Below are 26,753 nucleotides of genomic sequence, written 5' to 3'. Positions count from 1 at the left end.
AGTCTGAAATTTATTATCATATCAAATTGTTCTTTTATAGAATTACATTAATAAAATCTGCAATATTCTGTAAAATTATGTTTCTCAGCAAAACCCAAATTACTGTGATGAAATAAAACTTTAAAGATGTCCAGTCATTATGTATGGCTTTAATTAATACTTAATTCTTCTAGCCTGAAAGAAGAGAAACTATATTAGCAGATCCCTTCCCTTAAGTACAAATTAGTGTGCATTGCAAATTATTTTGTAGTTTAATTTTGTAAGCAATTTGTTAAAGGACAATGGTTCTAGATTAAATTATGAGTTCCCAATTTGCCTGGGGAATAACTGAGGAAGGCAGAAACTCTGCATGTTTAGCAACTGCCTCATAAATGGAAAATCAACAAGCACAGTATTCCTTCCATAGAATGAGATATTATATTTTCAGAACATTAACCTGCTATGATTTCAAGTAGATCCCCGTACCAGAAAGAGGTGGCAAAGCTGGAACATGCTGTTACAATGAGAAATGAACTTGAGCACTTTCAAACAGCCTTTTGATTATTTTAACTATAGCTGCTGCCATTCCCTATACCTGCACAGCTGGTATTAAAAGACCAATTCAAATGCCTTATGCATTTTGTTTGTGAAAGTTGGAGATTGCCAATTCAATTTCTTATCAGGTTGTTTTAGTAGCATCCTAAAGAATTATGAGAAATTCAACTAGCATTCAGCAAATGTATTTAAATGATAGTTGAAATAAATCAAATGAACCCAATATAACAAATCTGTGCTAAACCCTAGTTATCTCAAAGAGTGCGCCATTGTGAGGATACATACATGGACACAACCCTTCCTGTCCCCCTTTTATAACAAGCTGTGGGTTGATTAGTACTGCTGGGGGCGATTTTGACTCAATTCTGTCCAAACCCAAGTATTACACAACAAACCCAGATATTAGCCCAATATGTGAATCTTTGCTGCATATTCAAGAAGGTATGACTAAAACTATTGTTTAAACCCAGCCTAGGGACTCTTTTCATTTGTGGGATATGCTTAATCAAAGTTTAGCCATACATAGCACAAAGCAATAGTATGTCTTATAATTATCTTATATAAGTGCAGCCATTAGGGGTACTCTAGTGCAGGGGTCTCCAACCTTGGCAACTTTAAGACTTGTGGACTTCAGCTCCCAGAATTCCTCAGCCAGCAAAGCTGGCTGAGGAATTCTGGGAGCTGAAGTCCACAAATCTTAAAGTTGCCAAGGTTGGGAGACCCCTGCTCTAATGAGTCAAAGTTGACCGTTTAATTTGTTTTAAGGCGCTCTGCTAATTGTGGTTTATTCAGGGACCAAACAAACCATAGCTTAGCATCTTAGCCCGAACGTAGCCTACGAGAAGCGCCAGGAAACGAATCCCGTCAGCACCCTTTCCTCTCAAAGCGTGGAGGTGGGGCGGGTGGGGGTTTCCAATTGGTTAGGGCTCAGCTGGCCCTTTAAGAGCAGAGGACCCTCCTTCGTCGCCATGTTCGGGGCCTCCGCGCGCAGGCGCAGCTCGGCCTCTGGGCACAACCTCGCGTGTCCTTTGCTTGGAGAGCAGAGCGCCTGTGGAGCCGGGCGAAGACACGATGGGGCACAACTCGAACTGCTCCGTGAGGGGTAAGAGCGGTAAGTGATGTGTGTCTGTGAGGGGGGGGGGGGCTGTCTCTTCTGTCGTTTTACTAGGGGGGGGACTATTTTTTTTCCCCCGGCGGCAACTCTAGGGCCGCTTTCCCTTTCGTCCCCAAAGGCTGCACCTCGCCCTCGACACGGGCTACACGTGTCTTCTTTCTCGCGCTCATCCCCACGTGCGCGGCTGCCCTCGGAAGACAAAAGCCCGGCTGCAGTCGGACCGAGCGGGAGAACGCCTGCCTGTTTTTTTCCTCTGCGACCTTCACACGATCCTCTTCTCCGTTCCCGGCTTGCGTGTCAAGGGCGCGTCTGAAGATGGTTGTGTTGTGTTGTTTTTTTTTCCCCTCACGTGACATCCCCCCCCCCCCACATTACACTGACACACACCCGGCTCCTTTACCTTCTCAGGAGTTGGGAGTCCTCGCTTTATGACCGCCCCACTTGTTTGCAACCGAGGACGAAGCCCCTCGCCCCCTTTTTGTTCCCCTTGTGGCGCCCTTGCTCCAGATCTTGTTTATCCCCCCCCCGCTATTCTCTCTTGTCGAAACTTTTTATTTTTAAAAAAAAATAATACTCCGAGAACAAAGAAACTAGAATCATGGGATGCTTCCCTCCGAAATAATAGGAGGTTTCCTCAATTAGGATGGGTTTTGTTTTTTCAAAACAGCCTCCAATAGATCGTGTGCTTGAGTGACTCTCTTCCAAACCACCTTTGCCCCCCCCCCATTACTCCTTTTAGCCTCCTTTGAATTTTAACAAGGTTGAGTAATATTGCCCACCTGCTGGGAAACTATGTGGCCCTAGAAATCAGGGGAAAAAAATCAGGTCATAAATCAATGTTTAACCAGCTATGGGTAATTTTTGACTTAGGACCACAATTGAACCTAACGTTTATGTTGCTAAGCAAGGCAGTTAAGCGAGTGGCACTTCATTTTATGACTTTTTCATTTATGATTTTTTTTTTATTTTGCCAGGGTTGTTAAGCGAAGCATTGCAGTAGTTTAAGTGAATCATGTAGTTGTTCAAGAGAATCTGGCTCCCCCCCCCTTTATCAAAAGCTGGCTGGAAAGATAGCGGATCAGGGGTGAAATCCAGCAGGTTCTGACAGGTTCTGGAGAACCGCTAATGGAAATTTTGAGTAGTTCGGAGAACCGGCAAATACCACCTCTGGCTGGCCCCAGAGTGGGGTGGGAATGGAGATTTTGCAGTATCCTTCCCCTGGAGTGGGGTGGGAATGGAGATTTTGCAGTATCCTTCCCCTGCCATGCCCACCAAGCCACGCCCACAGAACCGGTAGTAAAAAAAATTGGATTTCACCACTGGTGTGGATAGTGATCATACGACCTCTGTACGTTGCAACTGTCCTAAATTTAGGAGAAATGTCTTAACAGTGAGAGCAATAAACCAGTGGAACAGCTTGCCTTCAGAAATGGGTGCTCCATTACTGGAGGCTTTTAAGAAGAGACTGGCCAGTCGTTTGTTTGAAATGGTATAGAGTCTCCTGTTTAAGCAAGGGGTTGGACTAGAAGACCTCCAGGGTCCCTTCCAACTCTTATTATGTTAAAATATATGCCTATTGCCAAACACCTGACTTTAGATTACTTGACTAGAGGGATGCTTCAATCATAAGTAGGGGAACTAGTCATAAGTCACTTTTTTGAGTGTGATTGTAACTTTGGTCACTAAATGAATGGCTGTAAGTCAAGGACAACCTGTAGTATGCTATTTTAATGGTGTGTTTTGTCTTTGAGACGATCTTCAGAGCAGTTTTCTTAGAAATACTAATTGTTACAAGAGTATTCTCTATCCCAAATGTATGAGGACTGACAGTTGTGTAAAAGGGATGCTTTGCATGTGCCCTGAGGTTGGCACGCTTGCATATTTAAGTGTTCAAGGGCTGCTTTCCAATTCTGAAATGACTCTGCTCAGGTGGAATACCTTTCCCTAAGGCTGAGCTAGATGTCTGTCAGAGAACATGAACCAAGGGTGCTTTGAACTACAAAGGAACGTCTTGGGCAAAAATTTTTTTTTAAAAAAACCCGCAGGTCTACCTGTGAAGGTTCAAATTAACTGATTGATTGCTAAAAGCCTATGCACAGGAATCTTCTCAACTAATGACCAATGGTTAGATTTAAACAAGGGTAAATGGCACTCAAGGGGGCAGGGGTTGTACTTAGTTTGCTTGTGGCTCCTTAACAACTAAACTGATCCCTCTTTTTATTTCTCTCTGGCTTTGCCAGTCCTTCTCTTGCAAACAGTGAAGCAATAAAAAATAAAGCAAAGCAGAAGAGAAGTTTTCATTGTGTGCTGTTAACAGTTATGAAGATTAAGATGTCATGCTGTAAATAACTTTGGACCTGCCTAAACTATTTTTAGATATAACTAATTGTCTTTGTGCAAAACAACAACAACAAATAAAATGTCCTTGTGATAAGGATGTACGTGAAACAGAAAAACGTACTCCTTTATTTTAAGCTGAGGACAAAACAGTCCTACTCAGAATGTTCCACTGATGTCTGTCTTTAGCAGGAAGAAACAATTCCAGTGTTTTGAGGGGACAAAAAAAATCAAAATATGTTCAGTATTCTGCTATAGCAAAATGAGATTTCTAAACAACCCTTATTTTGGGGTTTCTTTTTGTCATTCAAGCCATACAAGTGTGAGGTAGTGCTCTAGATTAAATATTCTTTGTAACATATTCTACAGAAATATTGCTCAAAGAAATGATGCTTTTAATTTTTTTTTTTTTAAGAATTATTAGAAATAATTAAAGTGCCTTCTGCAGCATAAGAGACATATTAACTCAGCAAAACCACCAGGAATAATCATTTTGAGTGATTTCAGTGCAGCCAAAATACTCTATGGCTATAGGGTTGAGAAAAGCTCAGATGTATATACATGCACTGATCTTTTTTTTTTTTTTTTTTTTTTGCATAGATCTAACATCTGGCATGGTATAAAATTATTTACATACCCTGTTTCCTCCAAAATAAGACATCCCCTGATAATAAGCCCAATCGGGCTTTTTGAGTGCATGACAATAAGGCCAAGCGCTTATTTCAGGGTTCAAAAAATATAAGACAGGGTCTTATTTTCGGGGAAACACAGTAATAACTAGTACAATTGCAGTTTCATTGGCTGAGATTTCCTTTCCTATTTTGTATACCTTCATTGGTTGCCCTTTTACCATTGATCCAACCTGTTGCTAAACGTTTGTTGATTGTCACTACATGGGAGCTTTATTTTTGTGAAGGCTGAAAAGGGGGGAAAAAAACTTCAGTATTTCTGATACTTTGAATAGCTTTTCTTGCTCTTAGTTTGGACCTAAGGTAGTAAAATAGAATGGCTAAACCTAGATATAAAACAACACTCACTTCACTATGTGAAGTATTTGTGAAATAGAAAAGAATAAATCATCTTAGTTTTATGCACACCGTTAAAATGTGTATTTATATTGCATGAATAAAAATTAAAATCAATTTTATATTATGCTGTGTTTATGATATACAAGTACTTACCACTTGATAATAACTAGAAGAAGGTTGGCTGAAATAGTTTTTATTTCTTAAAAAATACCTGGGCTTTGCACCAATTGACTAAAAATATGCAGAAAAAGAATTCCCAATGTTAGAGAACTTGAGCTACTGACAAATTTCTGCTCCAGAAGATGGAGGGAAGAACAGATTGTTGTCCGTCCTTGACTGTACACCCTCCAAAAGAGGACTTAATCAAGAAAGTGAAATTAGCAGGAATATTGGAGGAAAGTCATCAAATCTAAGCTAAGACTGAACTTATTCAGACATATATCTTGAATTTCAAAGTGGATTTTTATACAGTTAGATCAACAATAAGTTAGATTCTATGGCAGGAGAAGCCAAACAGAAAAGGATTGCAAGATGTGTGGGAGTTATTAAAGAAGACATAGTAAAAGCAAAATTGTTCCAATGAATTAAAACAGTACAGGAGAAGAAGTTAATATGGCTGCCTACAAAATCATATGACAATCTCGAACAGAAAAGTATAGAGATAAAAATATATATTTCTACATGTAATGGAAATAGAGACAGTATGCCAAAGAAAACTACATATAAGTAGTCCTTGTGGAAAAAAAACCATGATAGTCTCTGGTGGCAAAAAATCAGGAGTCTGTTAGCACCTTTTTCAATTAATAAATGTTTTCAAAAGATATATGCTTTCATGAAGACAAAGATTCAGAGCATTCAATCTGATAGGATATTCCATTACAGATTTCAGAGTCACTATTTTGGGAAAAAAATTAACTTTAATTCCATAATTAAGCAAGAAGTAGCTGAATTCAAATAAACCCAAAGGTTTCAGGCAATCTTAAGAATGTTTCAACCAACACAATGAGTTTTTAACAAATTGCAATTGTTAATTGATGAGGTATTCGTAACCTATCTCTCATTTAATCAGTATCTACATTATGAACCCTGATCCTTCTGTTGCCTCAGCCCAATTGAAATCCTATATCATTTTAACCATCCTAGACATCTGATGAAGTGAAGCCCACAAGAGCCTTGATAGTACAGGGGTTTAGTGCACCCTGTTATTAACACAGCTGCCTGCAATTTCTGCTGGTTCGAATCTCTCCAAGGCTCAAGGTTGACTCAGCCTTCCATCCTTTCTAAGGTAGGTGAAATGAGGACCCAGTTTGTGGGGGCAATAAGCTGACTTTGTATAAAATATACAAAAGAATGAAGGCTATTGCTTAACGCATTGTAAGCCGCCCTGAGTCTCCGGAGAAGGGCGGCATATAAATCAAATAAAAAAAAAAAAAGCCCACTAAGGTTTTTTTTTTTGAAGAACAGGATCTCCCATTTCTGCACCAGAAGGCCTTGGAATACCCTTCTCCTTGAGATTGGGCTGGCCTCACCTTTTTAACCTTCCAGAAGGGGGTAAAAAACTGGGTCTTCTCCCAAGTGCCAGGATAGGGTAAGATTGGAGTTTGAAGACAGTGGTGCTGGTTGCATCAAAGACGTTTGGTTGTGGCATCAGTTTTTTCTTTTATAACTTTTGTTTTTATCACCATAATAATAGAATTCTTTATTGGCCAAGTGTGATTGGACACACAAGGAATTTGTCTCTGGTGCACAAGCTCTCAGTGTACATACATATATTACTTTGGGATATATTATTACAGTACTTGAATTATGTCTATGGAGATTCTCAGTCATCCAGATCATGGTTGTCCCAAAGGTGCTTTTTCAAGAGGCAACTGGACTTTCTGGTTTTTCTTTGAAGACGTTTCACTTCTCATCCAAGAAGCTTCTTCGACTCTGAGCTGAAGAAGCTTCTTGGATGAGAAGCGAAACGTCTTCAAAGAAAACCAGAAAGTCCAGTTGCCTCTTGAAAAAGCACCTTTGGGAGTACTTGAATTACTTGAGCTGTAGTGGCACAGTGGTTAGAATGCAGTCCTACAGGCTACGTCTGCTGGCTGCCAGCAGTTCAAGTGTCACCTGCTCAAGGTTGACTCAGCCTTCCTCCCTTCCAAGGTCAGTAACATGAGGACCCAGATTGTTGGGGTCAATATACTGACTCTGTAAATCGCTTAGAGAGGGCTGTAAAGTCTTAAGTGCTATTGCTATTGAATATATGTATCATTTGATATTACTTGAATATATGTATTACATATATTACTTGATAATACTTGAATATATGTATTACAACATACATATATTACTTTTATATATTTGGATTTTTACAGCTGTTATGATTGGCCCAGACTTGTATAAATGGCCATATAAGTCTTTTAAATAAATAAGGATGTATTGCCAGCTAAATTGTATTCTTTGTCTGTTTTTCTTAATGTTTTACTTTTCCTTCCCTTTTCTGTTGGACTGCCAAAGAAGCATTTATTCTCCTTATAAACAGCAAGAGAATTTTCAGATACTGGGGGCTTCCATTCTTAAGCCTTTTTCCTTTTAAGCAGCTGCCTCATTGGATCAGACTGCCTGCCAAAGTGATTCTCTCCCCCACTTGGCTAATCAGAAGGCAATAAATGCTCCCCATGCTATCTTAAGGAACAGTAGGGAAGCCAAGTGATTCCCAAACTGGACAGGATGAAGCATCACATCAAAGGACATTGTTTTTTCTGTTTCCCCAGTCCATTGATCAGTGGATCTCAGGACCTGGGAAAGCAATCCCCCCCCCCCCTTTTGCAAACTGTTTGCATGGGAAAGCACCTGGTGTAGTTCTCATCTGGGAGAATCCAAAGAAAAAGAAATGTCATCCTACCCAGCTCTTTCAATGTTTATCAATAGAGATTACCCTCATAACGAGTCAGTAAAAGCACCATCATTTCTTCTGTTGGCCTAGGCTTCCATCTCTAATCAGGTCTCAAGCAAAGGAAATGCATCACTTAGCTCACATGGGCAATTGAGAAGACAGAATGCCTCTTAGGATCCTGGGCGTGGGTTCTCCTGGCACCAGCTCATCTTATAGCTTTCTCTATCCCAGGCTTTTAGATGGGGAATTAAGGAGGGCCATCAAGAAGGTAAGCGTGCAGTGGACTTGGAGGCTGTTTTTATGAAGCACTCCCGGCCACAAACATTTGCTTAAATGTTTGATGTCAAGAGAGCCTAATCTCAGTTATTCACTGATCTGTTTTAGATCCAGAAATGGCTGAAGTGTTCTCTCTGAGCTCTGAGCCAGTAGTAAGAATTCTCAGATGCAGGCTCAGAGTGGGCCTTACCCATTGTAAAAAAAGCTTTCATTATTTCAAAGCTTTTTAGTACACATTCCCAGGTCATTACAGTATTGAATTCTAAAATTTGATGCCTAGGAACCTCCTCAGTTCAATTTCAAAGGCAATCATTTTAAAGATGGAGAGTTGCATGCAGACATCCTATCGATGGGCATAATAACATTCTTTAAACAGGAGGCTACTGGTTCACCACTCAAGCAATGGAAGCCATATCCCTGCTTATCTAATCCAGAGTGCCATGGTCCAAATAATATTTGATCAAACACAAATATAAACAATACAAATACTATCATGCACAGACAACTGTGGCTTAAAATTTGAAATGCAAAGCCAATCTAGTCTTAGTAGTCCAAGTACAATATATGGTTAAAGCTGCATTGAATAAATGTAACAAATAATGTACAGAACCTAAAAGAAGAAAAGAGCACTTTGAGCCATCTACCAGAACAATAGGTGATTTACTAGAGCCCAGACGTGCTCAAATATTTTTCAGCCAGTCTGATAAGTACTAGGAGTCATTTGGAAGGCAGTGCTGGATTTGCTGGTAGTTTGCAAAGTTTCTGCCTCATGTAGAGTGCTGTAAATAAAAATGACATACCAAGATCCACCAGTAGAAGGCAGTGTTGCTTCTCCATCATCAGAGTCACTTGGGTGTTTTGTACAGTTGGTCCTAGCTGCATCATAGAACTGGAAGAGCTAACCTTAACCACTGATTCATATTGTCTTCCAGGTGGCCATGGCAAACGCTGGTGATCCAGGCCATTCAATCATCTGTTTGCCTTGGTTTAATCAGAAAAATTCTCAGTTCTTTTCAAGATATGCAAAGAGAATAGGAATTGGGGAGAATTCTGGATCTCAGAAGGGTCAGCTGACATATGTGATGTGACATGTTCTGTATAGAAAATCTGAAACCCATAACTGGTTTTCCACAGAGGGCACCTTGGTTGAAACATCAAATGGTTCAAAGGGGAAAGCAGAAGTTATTTTGGCAATCTGAGTCTTCAGCAGTTCTTTTCTATCAGACATGACCTTCTCTGCCTGTTTTATAAACTATATTTGCAGGTCATGTCTACTTTCCACAAGGCATAGGGAATATGTCTGCCATTTTTTTTTTTTTTGCCAGCCAGCTCTTTTGAAATGTAAGGCGAGGAACTACACGTGTAAAAAGCTATCATATGTCAATTGTAGAAGACCAAGGATTGGAATTGGTTAGCTTATGTCTTTGTTTCTTTCCAGCAATCTTGGCCTCAAGCCATTCTGCATAGGCACCAGGTGGATTAAATCCTATATAGCCTCTTGCTACAAGGGACAGCCTGTTTCTGCCCTGGCAGGTATGATGGCCCACTTTACTAGAATCACAGCTACATTGGTTACAGAAAATTTATGACCAGAATTGCTATCGCTAAGCGATGCAGTTATTAGATGAGTTGTGCCCAATTTTATGACTCTTATACCACAGTCATTAAATGAATCCTGCTTCCCCCATTGACTTCGCTTATTAGAAGTCCTGGAAAGGTTGCAGATTATGATCACATGATCCCTGGGATGTTGCAACCAGTGTAAATACATGTTGATTGTCAAGTGCCTGATTTTAGATCATGTGACTGCAGGGTCACTGCAACAATCGTAAATTTAAGGATTAGTAATAACTTTTTTCAGGATTGTCATAATTTCAAGTGGTGGTTAAACGGTCATAAGTGAAGAATTACCTTTACTTTCTGTACAACTGTCCAGTGGAGTAAAGTATGCAGGATAGCAACACAGTCCTTTGAGAGGCACTATGAGCGTAGTTGGTTTATGTAAAACTTTCTTTGGCAGTTGAATCTTGCAACAGGTTATTGTTAAAGCTCTCCAGCAAATAGATCCATCTCTTGGGAACTATTCCAGCTAGTGATAAAGATATTCTACAATTGGTAAAATTAAACACTGGACTTCACTATGAAGTACCTTTTTCTACTATAGAAAAACAGTGTCCAGGCCCATACTCCTTAGTTGAAGACAGGTTTTTCACTGTAAACATTTGTATTTACATCTCTTTTTCTTCTTTCTTATTTATGGAGCTTTTTCAGTTCTTTAACTAGGTTGGGAGGGGTGTTATTCTTTACTGCCACCTAGGGACTACAGAAGACTATTTGATCCTGTTTAAAGGGAACCACCCACCCACTTAATAAAGAAATTTCATGGTAAATCCAACAATCTATCCCACTTCATGCTCTATCAGTTAGACTCTACCTCAAGTGGTGTTTCCATTTGAATATTTAAGAATTGCTGAGAAAGGCAACAATGATATTCAAAAAATAAGTACTGTGAAACAAGACTGAAAGAATTGGGAATGTCTATTTTGGGGAAGAAAAGGATTCTTTAAATATCTGAAAGGTAACTGCTCAGAAGGTAAAACTCCTAGAGCACAAGGCAATCATAGATTTAAGCTTCAGAAAGGCAGATTCTGATTAAATGTTTGAAAAAGACTTTTTCACCGTCAGAAGGAAACTATTCAGTCGCTGAATAAGGTTGGATTCCAAGTAGGATTGATTGCCTAAATGACCTATTTCAATTCTACAAATATATTGCTGTATAAATCCTGCTAAGAATTTCAGTATTTTTCAATATCCAGTTCCCTATTGTATTTTTTGTGAAACAGCACAATGTTAATTACATACGTAAACATATTTTACAGTTTGTATCCTAGAAAAAGTATTTTAATTTTTTGAATTGAAATTGGCATCATATATATATACATTTATATATATACATACTGTTTAATTTATTTCCAGTTTAAGAGATTTTGGGAAATTAAAGGTTTGCAAGAATTCAGAAAAATCTCAACTGTATTCTTCATGTTACTTGATTATTTGATATCTCGAGTATTTTTTTTCCACTTGTTGCAAGAGAGAGAGAAATCTGAGAAGCAAAACAAATAAAAGCAACCTAAAGATGGTACAAATTGCAAACACATTATGTTTGATGGGTTGTTATCAGATGCCTCAAGATGCCTTCTAATCTGCAACAATGGAACGTGCTTTGGCAACATTTCCTATTGTTTATTTATTAGATGCATTTATGCCCAGCTCTGCAATGTGAAATCCTAGGGAAATTGGCAGAATAAACAATAAGAGCAAAGTAGTCTGTAACGGTTATTTATTAAATGTCTGTGCCATCTTATCAGAGATGGTAGATCTGTTATAGAATTCTTTGTTCTCGAGAGGCAGATAATAGTCACTCTAAGGATCAGTGGATTTTTTATTTTGCTTAGTACTTTTTTGACTCGTTTGTTTAAACTAGATGTATACAGCATTGATCGAAGTTAAATTAGATTTTAAAAAACATTTTTAATGTTTTGTGTAAAAAATGTATAGAAAAGTATAATAACCTAACTTTATTTTACCTGCTGATATAAAGATGAGAGATAAAGGAACAGCCCTGGTAACAAAGCAAAGACAAAAGAATCAGAAATGTTGAGGTGATGAAGAAGAATCTAAATAGAAATACAGGGAGAGAAATAAATAGTGAATCAAAAAAATGCAAAACATGTTCTTGCAAGCAAGAAGCCTTGCAAAATGATTTTCTGGTCTGGAGTGTACCTTTTATTGATTAAAACCTAATTATGAAAGCCCACTGTAAAAGGAAACCCTTTGAGAAGTATATTAATTAAGCTCTTCAGATCATCAATCTCTTTTTTAGAGAAAGCTAGCCAGTCCAAATGAAGATATTAGTATAATTAAAAACTGGTGATAGCTCTAGTATATCTTGATATCAATATACTCCAAACATCCATCACATTTGATTAAACTGGCTGTAATCCATATCCTGATGGTTTCACAAGTATGTACCTTCTTATTAGGTACTAAAATCATTGCAGTTTATGAATAAAATTTGTTTGAAACAATTCAAAATAATATATTTATGTACCTTCTAAAAATCAAAGTGACATGTGGGATCTGAAGAGTACGTTTAGTACAAAAACAATCCATGTCATTTTTATTAGAAATAAGCATGTTACAGAATTTTTTACTAGTTAATAAATACTGCTTTAGATTATGATTTAGAGCAGTGATGGCTTTTGCCCTCCCTTGTCAAAAGCGGGGGAGTGTGGGGTGGGTGGGTGTTGTGTGGCCACACCTATAATTCAATGCCTCCCGCCCCTTTGAGCATGCACGCGCGCCCCCCCGGCACTCCCTCCGCTTTTGGCAGGTGACGGCAAAAAGGTTACCGGTGGGCCCGGTAGGCCCTTTTTTCACCCTCCCCAGGCTCCAGAGGCTTTCTTGGAGCCTGGGGAGGGCGAAAATGGCCTCCCAGAACCCCCACGCAAGCCCTGTACTTTATCTGGCATCCAAAACAGGCCACGTGGAGACCCCTGGAAGGGGCGGCGTGGGCGGGGCCAGCTGAAAATCAACTGGCCAGCACGCGCATGCGCACTGGAACTGAGCTAGGACAATGGCTCGCATGCCCACAGATATGCTCCGCGTGCCACCTGTGGCACACGTGCCATAGGTTCGCTATCACGGATTTAGAGTATTGGTGTCAAGCTCGCCATGTCACCGTCACATTGATGTTTCATGACATTTTTCCCCTTTGTGGAGCTGGGGTGGGTGTGGCCGCCAGTTTGACATCCCTGATTTAGAGCAAATCTACCACTCCTTGTGTCTAACCAAAAACATGGGCAAAGTTGGATACTTCTAAAAAAAGTTATGCATTGGATAGTAGTTTAAGGAAGGGCAGTCTAGCTGATCTTGTTCGTCAGTAGAGTTTGGTGGGATCAGAAAACTGCAGTTAGAAATAAGAAATAAAATTAATTCCAAAGCAAACATGTTTTAACATTGCTAATTGGGGCTTATTTTCATGTTTAAAAACACAGAGTCGATTTTTGAAGTTACAGATTTATCACAGGTAGAATTATAATACTTCGTACTTTAGATTCTGTCATTGACTTCTGAATGGTATATTTGCAACAACCGACTTGATTTTGAGGTATACAGTAAAGATATATATATATACAATGCATCTTAATGCAACACAGTTCTACATATAATCTAGTATCTTGTTCTGGTAATGGGCGGAGTGTTTGTTTGGTTTTGTTTTGTTTTTTGGATGCTTTCAAGCCATTGTTGACTCCTGGAAAACGCCTGGACCAGTCCATGCAGTTTTCTTGGCAAGAGTTCAGAAGCCATTGTCTTCTTTCTATGGCTGAAAGGATGTGGTTGACCCAAGGTCACGCAGCTGGCTTTGTGCCTAAGGCAATACTAAATCTCACAGTCTCCTGGTTTCTAGTCTAGCAGTCCTGTATCCTTTGTATGTGATGCTCTTTCTAATAATAATTCCCAAAATTAAATAGGTTCTTTTCCTGTGCGCTGCTCCCACTATCCATGCATGGGTTAATCCTTCAGTGCTTGGCAAACAACTGAGTGAAAACAAAAGACTTTTCCTCCCCTTTCCGGCTCCCAAGCCACGCCTCTGGTCCCATGATCCCCCAGTCTTCACTCAGTTGCTGGCAAACACTGTAGTGATTTTTGGAGCTCCACAGGTTTCTTAAAGGTACAGTAGTCTGTGGGGTTTTCCTCCTTTTTTTCTTTATTCCTCTTCCAATTTCTTTCTTCCCTTTCCTTAGGGCGATTACGCTTTTTTGTTAATTTTGAATAGATTCCCTTTCGCGGTTTACTTTGCTCTCGGAGTGAATAGCAATCACCAGCTGGAAGGGGGGGGAGCAGAGCATCGCGCCCACGCCGCTCGCTTGGCCACCTCCTGAATTTTAAACTGGCATATCTTCCCGCGGCGCTGCTGCAGCGATCGAGCTGCGCCCCTCCAGCTGGCCGGCGGGCTTTGAGCAACCCGCCTATTTCAAACTGCTCGGCTCGCCTAAACAACACCCCCCCCCACCCAGGAGCGATTTCGCCGCACCGGCTTCGGGACATCAACGCAAGGCGCAGCGGAGCGCCAGAGAGCTCGGCAGCCCCCCCCTGCGCTAGGAAGGGCAAATTCCAGGAACGAGCTCCCACCAAGGCAGTCGCGCGGCGTTTGGTCGGACCCTCGGGCCGCCATTGTAAGTCCGTTGCCTGAGTCGGGCACAGGCCTCCTCACGTGCCAGCGCCATATTGGGGGACCTTTGGGCCGCCAGATTGGCCAGACTCATCAGCCTACGCCCCCATCGGCCATCAGGGGGCGGCCGCAGACTCCACCCCACGCCCGCAGGGGGCAATCAATCCACCTTGCCCCCACCTTCTGAGGAGTGGTTCTGGCCTAGCTCGAGGCTCTTTTTGAAGAGATTACCCCTCGGCTTGTGGAGCTACAGGGCAAGGGGCCTGCCCGAAGAACCTAGCGGCTGCAGTTATGTCTCGCTCCCCTCCATCCTCAGATATGGAGCTAGAGCTCACCCCCCCCCCCGCGCAAGGAGTCAAAAGGGGGGGGGAAGAAATCAAAGAAGAGGCATGAGAGCTCTGCCAGCAGGACGGCTTCAGAGGGCTCCCTACCGTTCCAGAATAGAGACGCCCTAAGGAGACACAATGCTCTGGAACGACAGTGGGAGAAGGCGCACAAGGCAGCCTCAGAGTCCTCATCCAGAGAGCCTGCGCCTTTGGAGGCCACACACGCCCCTCCGAGAGAGGCAGAGCCAGGAGTTACAAGTGTGTCAGACATTGCAGTGACCCCAAGAACTCCTGAATTCCCCAGGGCGGGCCTCATCACACCCCGCTTCGAGGCAGGCTCAGGGGCCGGACCAGAGACTCCAAGGGGCCCCTCACCAGCTCATCATCATCGGGCCATTGAAGCAAGTTCAACGCCATCAAGGGCAGACCCTTGGCTTCAGGGGGGGCCAGGAATAGCAGCCCCAATGGACTTTCAGGCCATGTTCTCGGCTGCACTATCGTCATTCTTCTCTGCAACCCTGCAGCAGGCAACTCAGACACCTGGACAGGCCGCACCTGCCCAGGCACGGCAACACCAGCTCCAGTCCCATCCTCTCCCAGTACAGGGCCAAGAATCCTCGTCTGAGGAATCAGACCAAGCGGAGGAGGCCCCTGAGGAGATGGAGTTATCAGAGGATGAGGGCCTAGCACCGGACACACCGGCATTCACAGGCCTCTTTCGCCCGGCCCTATTCAAGTCCCTACTCCACAAGGCTAGACTTACAACCAACCTGGGAGTGCCAGGGGACATCACAGCCGCTACCCCCTCAATGGTGGGCCCTCACGACGCGCTCTTCTAATCCTCAAAACCGCAAAAGGACTACATTCCTTGCCCTCAGCTGTTTGCGGATGTGATCCAGAATCCCTGGGGCCAGCCGGCCTCGCTGGCAACACCTAGCAACCTAGATAAAAAACTCTACTGCTCGGCCCCAGAGTTAGAGGACCTTCTGGCGCTCCCTTCAGTAGACCAGCCCGTGGCAGCGTTAGCCTCCAGCTCGCTGATCTCCACTGACCCTCTGGACACGCTTAAGGCGGAGGAGAAGAGAATGGAGTGGGCCTTCCGCAAAGCACATCAGGCTGCAGGCTGGGCGATCAGATCGGCAACGGCAACTTCCTTCTTCAACAGAGCGTCACTCATTTGGCTCCGGCATCTACAGGACAGGCTTCCCCCTGAGGACACCAGACTGCATCAAGATCTAAATAAGATAATAGCTGCTACAGAATACACAGCCGACGGTTCTTTGAACGCAGCCAAATTTGCCTCAAGAGCTCTGGCTTCAACCCTGACAGCTAGGAGGCTCTTCTGGCTCCGGCCCTGGAAGGCCGACTTCAAAGCCAAGTGGAAGTTGGCAGCCGCGCCATACAAGGCACCAGAGCTGTTCGGAGCCGCGCTGGAGCCCATGCTGATCGAGGGGAAGGACAAGAGGAAGATCCTCCCCTCAACGTATCGGCCCCAGGAACGCAGATACACACCTTACCCGCTCCAGCAGCCCTTTCGTGCCGGCGCCAGACCCAGGGGGTCCTCCTCTCATCGCTCCCAATACCAGGGAGGAGACAGATTTCACGACAGGCAGCAGTTCCGAGACCGAGGACGACAACAGCAGCCTAAGCGCAACTTCCGTGGAGCCGGCCCTAAGCCCGCCAGAAGCGGAAAATGACTCCAGGCCCACGGGACCCATAGGGGGAAGGCTCACCCTCTTCCATCTACAATGGGCCAGCTCGACTTTGGACTCTTGGGTAAGGCGTACGATCTCTTCAGGATTATCCATCGAATTTTCCGGTCAGCCGCCCCACCGGTTCGTCCGTTGCCCAACCCCTCGATCCTCGGAGCTTCAGGACCTAATGTCACAGGAGATTGCCCACCTCCTGGAGGTCGAAGCCATAGAGCCGGTCCCGCACAGCCAGCGGGGCTCAGGTTTCTACTCAACCCTCTTCTTGGTACCCAAGAACTCCGGGGGCTGGAGGGCTATACTCAATCTAAAGCGTCTGAACCTGTCCGTTCAATACCGCAGGTTCAAAATGCACTCCCTCAAGTCCATCTTAGCGGGGGTGAGACAGGGCGACTTCCTTCAGTCGGTCGACCTCCAGGAGGCTTATCTGCACGTGCCCATTCACCCGCATCACAGTCGGTACCTGAGGTTCGAGTATGCGGGCCGGCATTACCAATACCGTGCGATGCCATTTGGACTCTTGTCGCCCTCCCGCACCTTTACCAAGCTGGTAGCGGTGGTGGCGGCCAGGCTCCGAGCCATCCCGATCCGGGTGCTCTGTTACCTGGACGACATTCTGGTCCTGTCGTCCACACCCGACCAGGCCTCCAGAGACATGAAGATGGTGATGAAGATCTTCCAGGATCATGGTTTCACCATAAACCTTGCAAAGAGTCAACTTCAGCCCACCACCAGGCTTCTTCACCTAGGGGCGGTGATAGATTCGTCCAGCGGCCAAGTATTCTTATCACCGGACAGAGTCCAGAGCATCCGAACTCTGATCCTGCAGATCCTGACGAGGAGGAGAGTTGCCCTGATCCATCTCTCAAGCCTCCTCGGGAAGATGGTATCCTGCTTCGGCATCGTACCGTGGGCACGCAGACATTCGAGACCCCTGCAGTGGTTCCTCCTTCCCTTCCAGCGAACGGGAAGGGCCAACTCCCAAAAGGAAGTTCACCTCACTCTCCAGGTCCGCCGGTCCCTCAGGTGGTGGACATCGCCAGCGCTCCTCAAGGGGTCCAGCTTCCTAGAGCCGGACCGTTTGATACTCACCACCGACGCCAGCCTTCGGGGGTGGGGAGCCCATCTCCACAACCTAGTCACGCAAGGACAGTGGTCGCTTCAAGAACGGCAATGCAGCATTAATCTCGTAGAGCTTCGGGCGATCAGACTGGCACTGCGCAACTTCCAGCCGACGGTGCAGGGGCATCACATCTTAATCCTGACCGACAACATCTCGGCCAAGGCGCACGTCAACAGGGAGGGGGGCACAAGGTCCCGTGCCCTGATGCGGGAGGCTGCGGAGTTGTTCAGCTGGGCAGAGAGACACCTTCTCTCTATCAGAGCAGACCACATTTCGGGGGCAACCAATGTGAGGGCGGACTGGCTCAGCCGCGAAACAATAGATCAAGCGGAATGGCAGCTCCACCCTCAGCTGTTTTGAGAACTCGCTTCGCGCTTCGGAAACCCGGTGGTAGACCTCTTCGCAACCCCGGCCAACGCTCAACTCCCCCGCTTCATATCTCGCTACCCGACACCGCAAGCGGAGGACCACGATGCGCTGCGCTGCAGGTGGCCCGAGGGTCTCCTGTACGCATTCCCGCCAGTCCCGCAGCTCCCGCGTCTCATCCGAAAGCTACTGGCAGAAAAAGCAGACCTACTCCTGGTAGCCCCGAACTGGCCCCGGAGACCATGGTTCGCCGACCTGGTGGCACTGTCCGTGGAACAGCCATGGGTGATCCCACCACAGCAGCTCGTTCTGTGCCAAGGAGCAGTCACGCATCCAGAGCCCCAGTGGCTGCAATTAGCCATTTGGCATTTGAACGGGTCATCCTGAGGAAGGATAACCTGCCAGACGAGGTAGTTGCCACTATCCAGGTGGCTAGGCGTTCGTCTACGACCCGCATCTACGAGTCATCATGGCAGGCGTTCTGTCGCTGGAGCGCCCACCAGCATATCGACCCCACGTCAGCTACTATTCGGGACATTCTGCGGTTCCTACAAGCTGGCCTAGACAAAGGCCTGGCCCCGGCAACCCTACGAAGACAGACAGCGGCATTGTCAACAGTCATCGCATGCGCTCCGTACCAATCCCTCGCGCACCACCCGCGCATCAAGGAGTTTCTGCATGGGGCCACCAACCTGCGACCCCCCACAGTACACCGTTACCCTTCATGGGATCTACCTCTTGTTTTACAGGCGCTGACCGGGGCCCCCATTCGAGCCCCCAAACTCGAACTCTCTTAAGTACCTATCATTTAAGGTGACCTTCCTGCTGGCGATCACCTCGGCGAGGAGAGTCTCAGAGCTAGCGGCCCTTTCAGTCCGCAAAGATTTGTGTATTTTCCACGACTCCACCGTGACACTACGCCTGGATCCTGCCTTTATCCCGAAGGTCAACTCGTGGTTCCACCGAGCCCAGGAGCTCATTCTGCCAGATTTCTGCCCCTCACCTCATGACCCCAGAGAAAAGAGGTGGCACACCCTAGACGTTCGACGCGCCATCCGCACTTACATCCGACGGACCGCTCCCTTCCGCCGTACTGAGGGTCTCCTGGTCTCCTTCAACCTGAAGTCCAGGGGTCAGAAGATATCAGCAGCTACGGTCAGCAGATGGATCAAGGCCTGCATCGCCCTGGCATATGACCTGAACTCCAAACCGGGCCCCGGCAGGATTCTACCGCACTCGACTCGCAGCGCGGCCACCACGGCGGCCTGGGCCATCCAAGCCTCGGTCGTGGACATCTGCAGAGCTGCGACGTGGTCGTCCCTCACACCGTTCATCCGCCACTACAAGATCGATGTGTTCAACTCGGCTGAGGCATCGTTTGGCCGCAGAGTACTGCAGAAAGTGTTGACGGAGGAGGACTCTGGAGGCAGTCAGCTTCCCACCCAGGGAGTTTAAGCTTGGGTATATCCCATGCATGGATAGTGGGAGCAGCGCACAGGAAAATGGACGTTGTCTTACCTGAACGTCCCTTTTCTGGGCGCTGCGTACACTATCCATATCCCGCCCGTCAGGGCTGCCTGCCCCCTGTTTATGACTGAGACTAGTTTCTTTTTCCATTACGTTAATTTGAGTTAATAAAGTTGAGTTTATAAGTTACTCATAGTGTGGATTCTTGTCTGCTGCGCCTTCGTTCAGACTGGGGGATCATGGGACCAGAGGCGTGGCTTGGGAGCCGGAAAGGAGAGGAAAAGTCTTTTGTTTTCACTCAGTTGTTTGCCAAGCACTGAAGGATTAACCCATGCATGGATAGTGTACGCAGCGCCCAGAAAAGGGACGTTCAGGTAAGACAACGTCCATTCCCCTGAAGTGGTCGTCTAATGTATGATCCTTGAAATCATTGATGCAGTATAATTAATATATATAACTAACATTCTACCATTAGAACACATATTAAGATGCAGTCCTTTGCCACTTACTGAGGAGTAAGCCCCGTTGGTTTGGCTGGAATTTAATTCTGAATAGTCATGTACAGGACTGCATTTCATAGCTTCTGTTCTGAACAAACTTTAACAATAAGAGATAATGCATGTTCAGAGGGGGGTGGGGAGCATGCAGAGAATTGGAAAGGTTTTGGAGGGAAAAGGGAAAATCTATTAAAAAACAGACGACAATCCACTAAGCATATCTAAGGAAACCAACAGAAAATACCTTGCAATTCTTGATTTTCAAGGTCAGGTTGTATCAATGAAAATTTTGACTGGTTTTCTATTTATCTCTTTCAGTTGAATGGATTGCTGCAGTCGCTTTTGCTGCAGGAACAGCAGCTGTTGGGTATCTCGCTTACAAAAAGTTTTTTAGCAAGGGCAAAGGTTGTAACGGAATGGTGAACCTCCATATTCAGAAAGATAATCCCAAAGTAGTTCATGCATTTGATATGGAAGATTTGGGAGAGAAAGCAGTATACTGCCGATGTTGGAGATCTAAAACGGTGAGAGAACAGCATGCTCAAATCTCTTGTAAATTTTTATTGTGAATGTATTTGTTGAATTTCCAAAACAAAATAATGTGGGGTGGGGTGGGGGTTTAAACAGGAAGCTGTTACTAGAGAACTACTTTTTCATTGATCCTTGAAGTAATGATCAAAGAGTATTTGAAACAGAGAAATCATGATGATGTGACGAGAGAGATGTGAAGGCTCACAAAAATTGGGAGACGGAAAAACATTCCAAAAGGTTTCTGCAAGAACTCTGTAAAGAATTGGCATATCCTTTATTTATAAATCAATGGCTAAGAGTTCCACAGAATATTAAGTAAGTTTGTTATGGTCTTAAATTAAGACTAATTCAACAAGATACACTTTTTCATGTTTGTTGGGTGTGTCAGAGATTGTTTCAGAAAGACTGGCTTTCAACACAAATACAATGGATCAGGGAATATTTATTCATATGATATTGGTTTGTCCTTCTATTGACTTGTTTTGTTTCAATAGCCATATTTTAGTTAAGATGAGATCAGTATGGTTTAAAACAGGAGTCCCCAACCCCCAGGTGGTGACCCACTATCGGGCCTTGAACTCTTCGAAACTGGGCCGCAGAAGTGGCAGGCAAACAGCACATACATCGCCACTTGCACTAGCAGTGGGCGGGTGCGGGCGCCCACTACTCACACAAATGGAGTTGCGCATATGTGCTTGCCTGCAGCTTGTGTGGAACCATTCCCCCTCCACCCCCACCCCGGCCGGTCCGCAAACCCAGAAAGATTGAGGAACTCTGATTTAAAGAACTGAATCTACTTTTGAGTTATATAACTAAAACTTGGGATCGATTAAGAATTATAAATTTCTTGGACAATAGAACAACAAAAGAATTATTCTTCAATGGAAAAAATGCAGTTCTAAGACTAATTCAAATTCTTTATGTTTATGGAATGGAGATCAATTGACAAAATCAAAAGGCTAATTCACAAGTTCAGGATTCAATTGTTTGCTTAAAAACTGTCCTGAATACTCTTATATAGGAAGTTTTTTTTATATTAAAGCGAAGAAAATAAAGGATGAAAAAATCCTTTATCTTGTTTTTCTCACAAAACAAATTAAACATGAAATATTTTTTAAAAATATTTTCATTTTAAATGGTAGGGAAAGGGAAAGAAATTGATCTGTGATTTGATTGCTGATAGCAATAATGCTTCAAATTCAGAATATGAAATCTAATAGTATTTTATGGGACAAAATACATATCCTGTATTTCCCCCTATTTTTTATGAAAGTTAGTGAATTTTGTTAATTCAAACCAAAAAGGCATGATAGATGGAATGATTTATATGACATCTAATCATAATTGCTACTACTCTGCCTAAGCAGAAGTATCACAAAAGCTAATAATACTCTTGATTAATGCATACAAATCCAAATTTTTATATTGATCTGGAAGAGATCCACTTTTATTTACAATGAAAAGAATTGATAGGACTTTCATTCTGGTATAGCAAGATTTATTTGTTACATTTATTTGCTGTCTATCTCGCTGTGAGGCTACTCTAGGTGGCTTACAACAATAAAAATGAATAAATGAAAAGTAGTGTAAACATAACAGTAGCAAAGTAATGAAACAATAGAATAAACAGTGAAAAAGAAAATGAGAATACAGAGATATGAGAATAAAAGATGGGTGGGTGGGGAAGCAGGGAGCAAGTTGGGGTTTGCTATCAAACTATGAAAGCTGCTAGTTGCCACCTCCAATATAGTATTCCCCATTGGGTTCCCAGGCCAACCGGCAGAGCCAAGTCTTCAGGCTGTTACAATGCCAAAGTTAATATCAGTTGATGTCCCAGTGTTGCTTGGAGCAATCAGAAAGTTCTTTCACAGATCTAGAGTTAACAGTAAACGCTGTCAGGATTTAGCCCAGACTGCTGGGGAGACGATACATCCTTTCCCTCAGTTTTGGAGGAAAAGACCAAGAAGGTAGACATATTTCTCTGCAGAAAACTTTTGCCTATGGTTGGATAGACTACATTTTCTTTTACCTGCAATTTACTTTGATGCCAACTCTTTATCTTGCTGGAGATGAACATTTGATACGTGTTTTCCTTTCAGTTCCCCTTATGTGATGGGTCTCATACAAAACATAACGATGAAACAGGCGACAACGTGGGACCTCTAATCATCAAGAGGAAAGACGTGTGAACAGCAAACGGTTGAGACACCATCAAAACGATATTGTCGCGATGTTCTCTGCTCACCAGTGATTGGTGTGAAAGAAGAACTTAAATTTCACCGAAGATGTTTAGATGTGGTATGCAATGCACTGCAGCACATGTAGTTCATGTTGCTTGCTTAAAACACTACAGTGTATATGTTAGAAACAATACCTGTGACTTGATTTTTTTTGTCTTGTTAAATGCACATTCTCATTAAGTGTAAGAAATAAAAAATCCTTTAGAAGGTACTTGAAACAATGGAGATGATACATTAAATTATTTTCAAATACATTCTGTTCTCCTAAACTCTCCTTGCCAAGAGCCATGAGATTAAACCTATATTTTTGTCAATCTCTAACTAATATATAGCTTTCTGACTTTTTTTTTTTTTAAGAGATCTGCAAACATTGTAGATGGAAATCATATTGCACAACATTGGTAGGCACACATCTTACTGCCTTAACGTATCTCTTCTTTTCTTACATATCTATGGCACGGTAAAGTAGTCTGGCTGGAGGTAAGTGGTTGGATCTGTGCCACGGTCGTGAATTATTTTAGAGAAGGCAGATTACTGCATAAGCCTAAAAACTTATCAGAAAAGAGGAAAATGCTAGAATGCACCTGTTAATTGACACACAACATCTTTTAGGAATGTAAAAGAAAAAGCAGGAAAGGACTTCTATTTCAGATGCTGTAGATATGCTATTGGAGAGGACATCACCTTGTTAATGTGGAGTGAAATAGAAAAACAACCTGAATTCTTTCAATTCTGTCAAAGTTCAGAATTCCAGCCTCTGGGATATGGAAGACCAGGTGGCTTGTGCGAACATGGAAAGGTATGGAGGGTCAACTGGACTGAATATGCAGAACGTCAGATGCTGGACAGTAAAACTTTGTGAATTAAAACCTTTAGTAGGAAGACAGCAAGGAAAAAACTTAAGGGACATTCCAGTGCCACTAACTGGGATAGTGGAAGAAGAAAGCATACTTTATATACGTGTGGATAAGCTGAGAATTTTAGGTTCCAAAATTCACCCCAATAATTGGGCTCAGCTTATGTGTGGATGGGCTTACTTGTGAAAATATAGTGTGTGGTAATGCTTTTTAAAAGTACCCATATTTCCCATATATATTCATAGAGAAGCTCATCCATGGGTAAGCAAACCCAAGTTTTTAACCAAAATATCATGAAAAACATGGATGGCACATTTTTCATGGTATTTTGCTTAAAAATTTGAAAGCCAATTTATCCTTGGATGGCTTATATGCAAATATATGTATTAATGACAAGCAGAAATTGAGGGAAAGAGGAAACAGGAATATTAAGTAAGTTACAGCTTGATTTGTGTGTATTCTATTTTGGATATAGAAAAACATTTGGCTTTGCAAATAATGTTTTCACTTGCGTAAATTACTAGCTCATACTTCATTAGGGTTCAGTACCCAAAATAAAATCCCTCATTTGTTTAACTACCGGCTCTGGGTGTACCTATATTAGCTCCTATCCTGATCCACCCTCTCACAATATTGACTCCTTGAGCAGTAAACCAGTATTCCAGGTCTCAGCTGGCTAGTAGGAACTAGAATGCCTGGATTTTTGTCCTTAATGGTAGTAGTAAACCAATTCTATATTGTTTACTGACCAGTGTATTGTGCTATTTATGAAATAAGGCAGTTCTGTCCAGTTTTTTGGGGGAAGAACATTGGGAGGGAGATGCTTTGGGGCAAGAGATAGCTGGAGTCCTAGATGAAGACCTTGGGCAAAGTGAGTTATTTAGTGGTTAGAATTGCATTAGAATTTTGGTTTTGTTTTGTTCTTTAGTTAGAGTGGCTTTTTTGGTATTTTATCTTTTTAAACTGTTCTGTGTATCCTTTTGGTGCCTTTAATAAAGTTGAATTTTGTTTAAATCCTGGGATTGACTAATTGCCCTCTATTACCCACCTCTGCTTGGCTGAGCTATTGACTCCCACTTTTTTTTATATGGTTTCTCTTTCTGTATTTAGCCACCTGAGGTACCCAGGTGGTGTGGAAGGGGAAAGGGGGGTTGTGGTGAAGGGAGGGGGTAGCAGTACTTTTCTAGTCGCTGTTCACTCACAGGTACTGAAATATCTCAGGAGGGACAGATTCAATCCCAAGGTTGCCTTTTCTCGTTATTACAAGGGATTGGATTGCATATCAAAACATAATTAAGTTTTAAAATTGGTATTCCATATGCAGTTTCTAATACCAGCTATACCTACTGTTTTTCATATTGCAAGTGGCTTTCCTCTGTGGCACTTAGCTAAATTACACTATACAAACTTGAGTACTGGAGGTAATAATGTAATTGAACTCTTTTTTGCACTAAAAAGAATGGAAAAACTTAAGCTACTTGCATGGTTCTAAAATATTACAATCCCTTGCAGATGAGATTTTTATTAGATCACTCTGGGTAATTTGTTGCTTGCGTAATTCATCCTGGGTATGGTAGTATGCATCATCTAATGGCTTGGGATACACATTATTGAGCCACAAATGACTAATTTGGTTCTGGTTTAATATGCTGTGGAAAAACTATGGGGTGTGTGATTCATACGCATACATGCAGTTTGTAGTGTTTCAGAGCTTGGAATGTATTGTTTTGATTTTGAAATACACTGTTCCAATTTCAGAAAGTGTTAATGATCTGTGCTTAATAGAAGGGTTCAGAGCTCAGAAAATTTCTGGTAAAATCAGAACAGTGACAGAATGGTTTCTGTAGGATCAGAATGTTACTTTTCAAACTTAAATATTTTGAAACAACAAAATCCAAATACTTTGGATTTAATTTGGAAATTGAAGGTGAATCTGAATCTACTTCCAGCCTCATCATTATATCATTACACAATGTTGACCTCTCCAACATTTCTTGGGATTCTCTACATTCTGAAGTCCTGCATCTGTAAGAACGTTCTGCTCCTTGCATTTGCTGTGCATGGCAAGACCTTATTTGACAGTGTGGCCCTTTAATTACTTTGGCATCGAGACAATGGGTTGGTTTGCAATTTATTTTTTAAAACCCTAACCTCCTCTGAAGTAAAAGAAAAAGAAAACCCTGTGGCTTATAAGGTTTTTACAGTATTTAGGCAGTCCATGGATTTATATTAAAAATGCATGAAACAAACCAAAAAGATTGGGAAAAATGATGGGAAGCAATTGCGTGCCATTGTCTATTACATCGCACATCAAGCTGAAAGTTTGATTATTAAGAACACATGTTCCATTGCATTATATTGCCCTTTTTGCTTGCTGTTCTTATGTGGCTTTCTGCATTCTCTGAACCTGAAATAACTATGACTTTGTGTCTTCACTCTGACAAGTCTCAATTTCTGCATACCCAATATCGTAATTACAATTTTGGTTAAAGAGCAGACTGTTGATGGGGGTTGATGTAATAGGCCGTTGTGTGCCATACTTACCAATATTTTTAATCTCAGCTTGCCACAGAAAAACTACAGCATTGTACACCAAGTGGCTATATTTCTCTGCATATTTATTTATTGGTTCGATTATGATGGAACAATCTAAAAATAAATATTTTAGTCAATCACGCAGCCAATTTATAATTCAATATATTGTGTGCACCCAACCAACTGGGACAACTGAGTAAATTGCGGTCACGGTTAATTATGAAGCTTTGGCAAAACACATGGTGCTTGTACCAAGAAAACCATATAGAGGTGTGTCCATTCAATCACTAGAAATCCAATTCCCTCTTTTATCTTTTCTTTAACCCCAGGAAAAATGTAATGGGAAACTCCCTCCAAGTGGGTTTAATAACCCAACAGCAAATAAAGAATGGTTTAGACTCAAAAAGAGAGTTGTGTGAATACAGCGTGGTTTATGGCTAAAGGTGCTTTAAAAAAAAAAACTTAAAAAGACAACTCTGATCTTTTAACGCACCACAGTGAATCGAAAGATGCATGAAATATTTAGCCCGGTTGCAGAGCGGAAGCCACGTTCGGAAATAGCAACGAGGAAACGGCGTATAAAACACCGCTTCTCTCCCCATCAGTGACTAAAGGCACCGTGGCCGCCGCCACCGCACGCTTCGGATGGCTTCAACAGGAAACACATTCAGGGCACTCGGAGCCCAAAGGGCGGCTT

The 26,753-nt window shown here is 42.9% G+C and overlaps 1 protein-coding gene across 2 annotated transcripts; it reads left to right on the top strand.

The window, feature by feature from the left end:
* Positions 1 to 1,536: 1,536 nt before the first annotated feature.
* Positions 1,537 to 24,539, top strand: CISD1 (CDGSH iron sulfur domain 1). 2 transcript variants are annotated; one of them, XM_070946026.1, is made up of 3 exons: positions 1,537 to 1,636; positions 20,212 to 20,417; positions 22,524 to 24,539. In XM_070946026.1, the coding sequence occupies exons 1-3, from the start codon at positions 1,606 to 1,608 to the stop codon at positions 22,611 to 22,613; spliced, it is 327 nt and encodes a 108-aa protein (XP_070802127.1). In that variant the 5' UTR covers positions 1,537 to 1,605; the 3' UTR covers positions 22,614 to 24,539. The 2 variants fall into 2 exon arrangements, with proteins under 2 accessions (XP_070802127.1, XP_070802126.1); XM_070946025.1 differs by having other exon boundaries at positions 1,537 to 1,645.
* Positions 24,540 to 26,753: the final 2,214 nt, after the last annotated feature.

This window comes from Pituophis catenifer, unplaced genomic scaffold, assembly GCF_029215685.1.
Source record: "Pituophis catenifer annectens isolate HBS135680 unplaced genomic scaffold, rPitCat1.0.hap2 SCAF_6, whole genome shotgun sequence".
NCBI lineage: Eukaryota > Metazoa > Chordata > Lepidosauria > Squamata > Colubridae > Pituophis > Pituophis catenifer.
The sequence above is the reverse complement of the archived record's forward strand: the minus strand, read 5'-3'. Positions and strand labels throughout refer to the sequence as shown.

What these genes read in the sequence shown, in the direction of transcription:
- CISD1 (XM_070946025.1), top strand. Translation starts at nt 1,606, where the DNA reads ATGGGGCACAACTCGAACTGCTCCGTGAGGGGTAAGAGCG. An exon ending in CTCCGTGAGGGGTAAGAGCG is followed by an intron (nt 1,646 to 20,211) that starts GTAAGTGATGTG and finishes TATCTCTTTCAG; the next exon opens with TTGAATGGATTGCTGCAGTC. An exon ending in GATGTTGGAGATCTAAAACG is followed by an intron (nt 20,418 to 22,523) that starts GTGAGAGAACAG and finishes TTTTCCTTTCAG; the next exon opens with TTCCCCTTATGTGATGGGTC.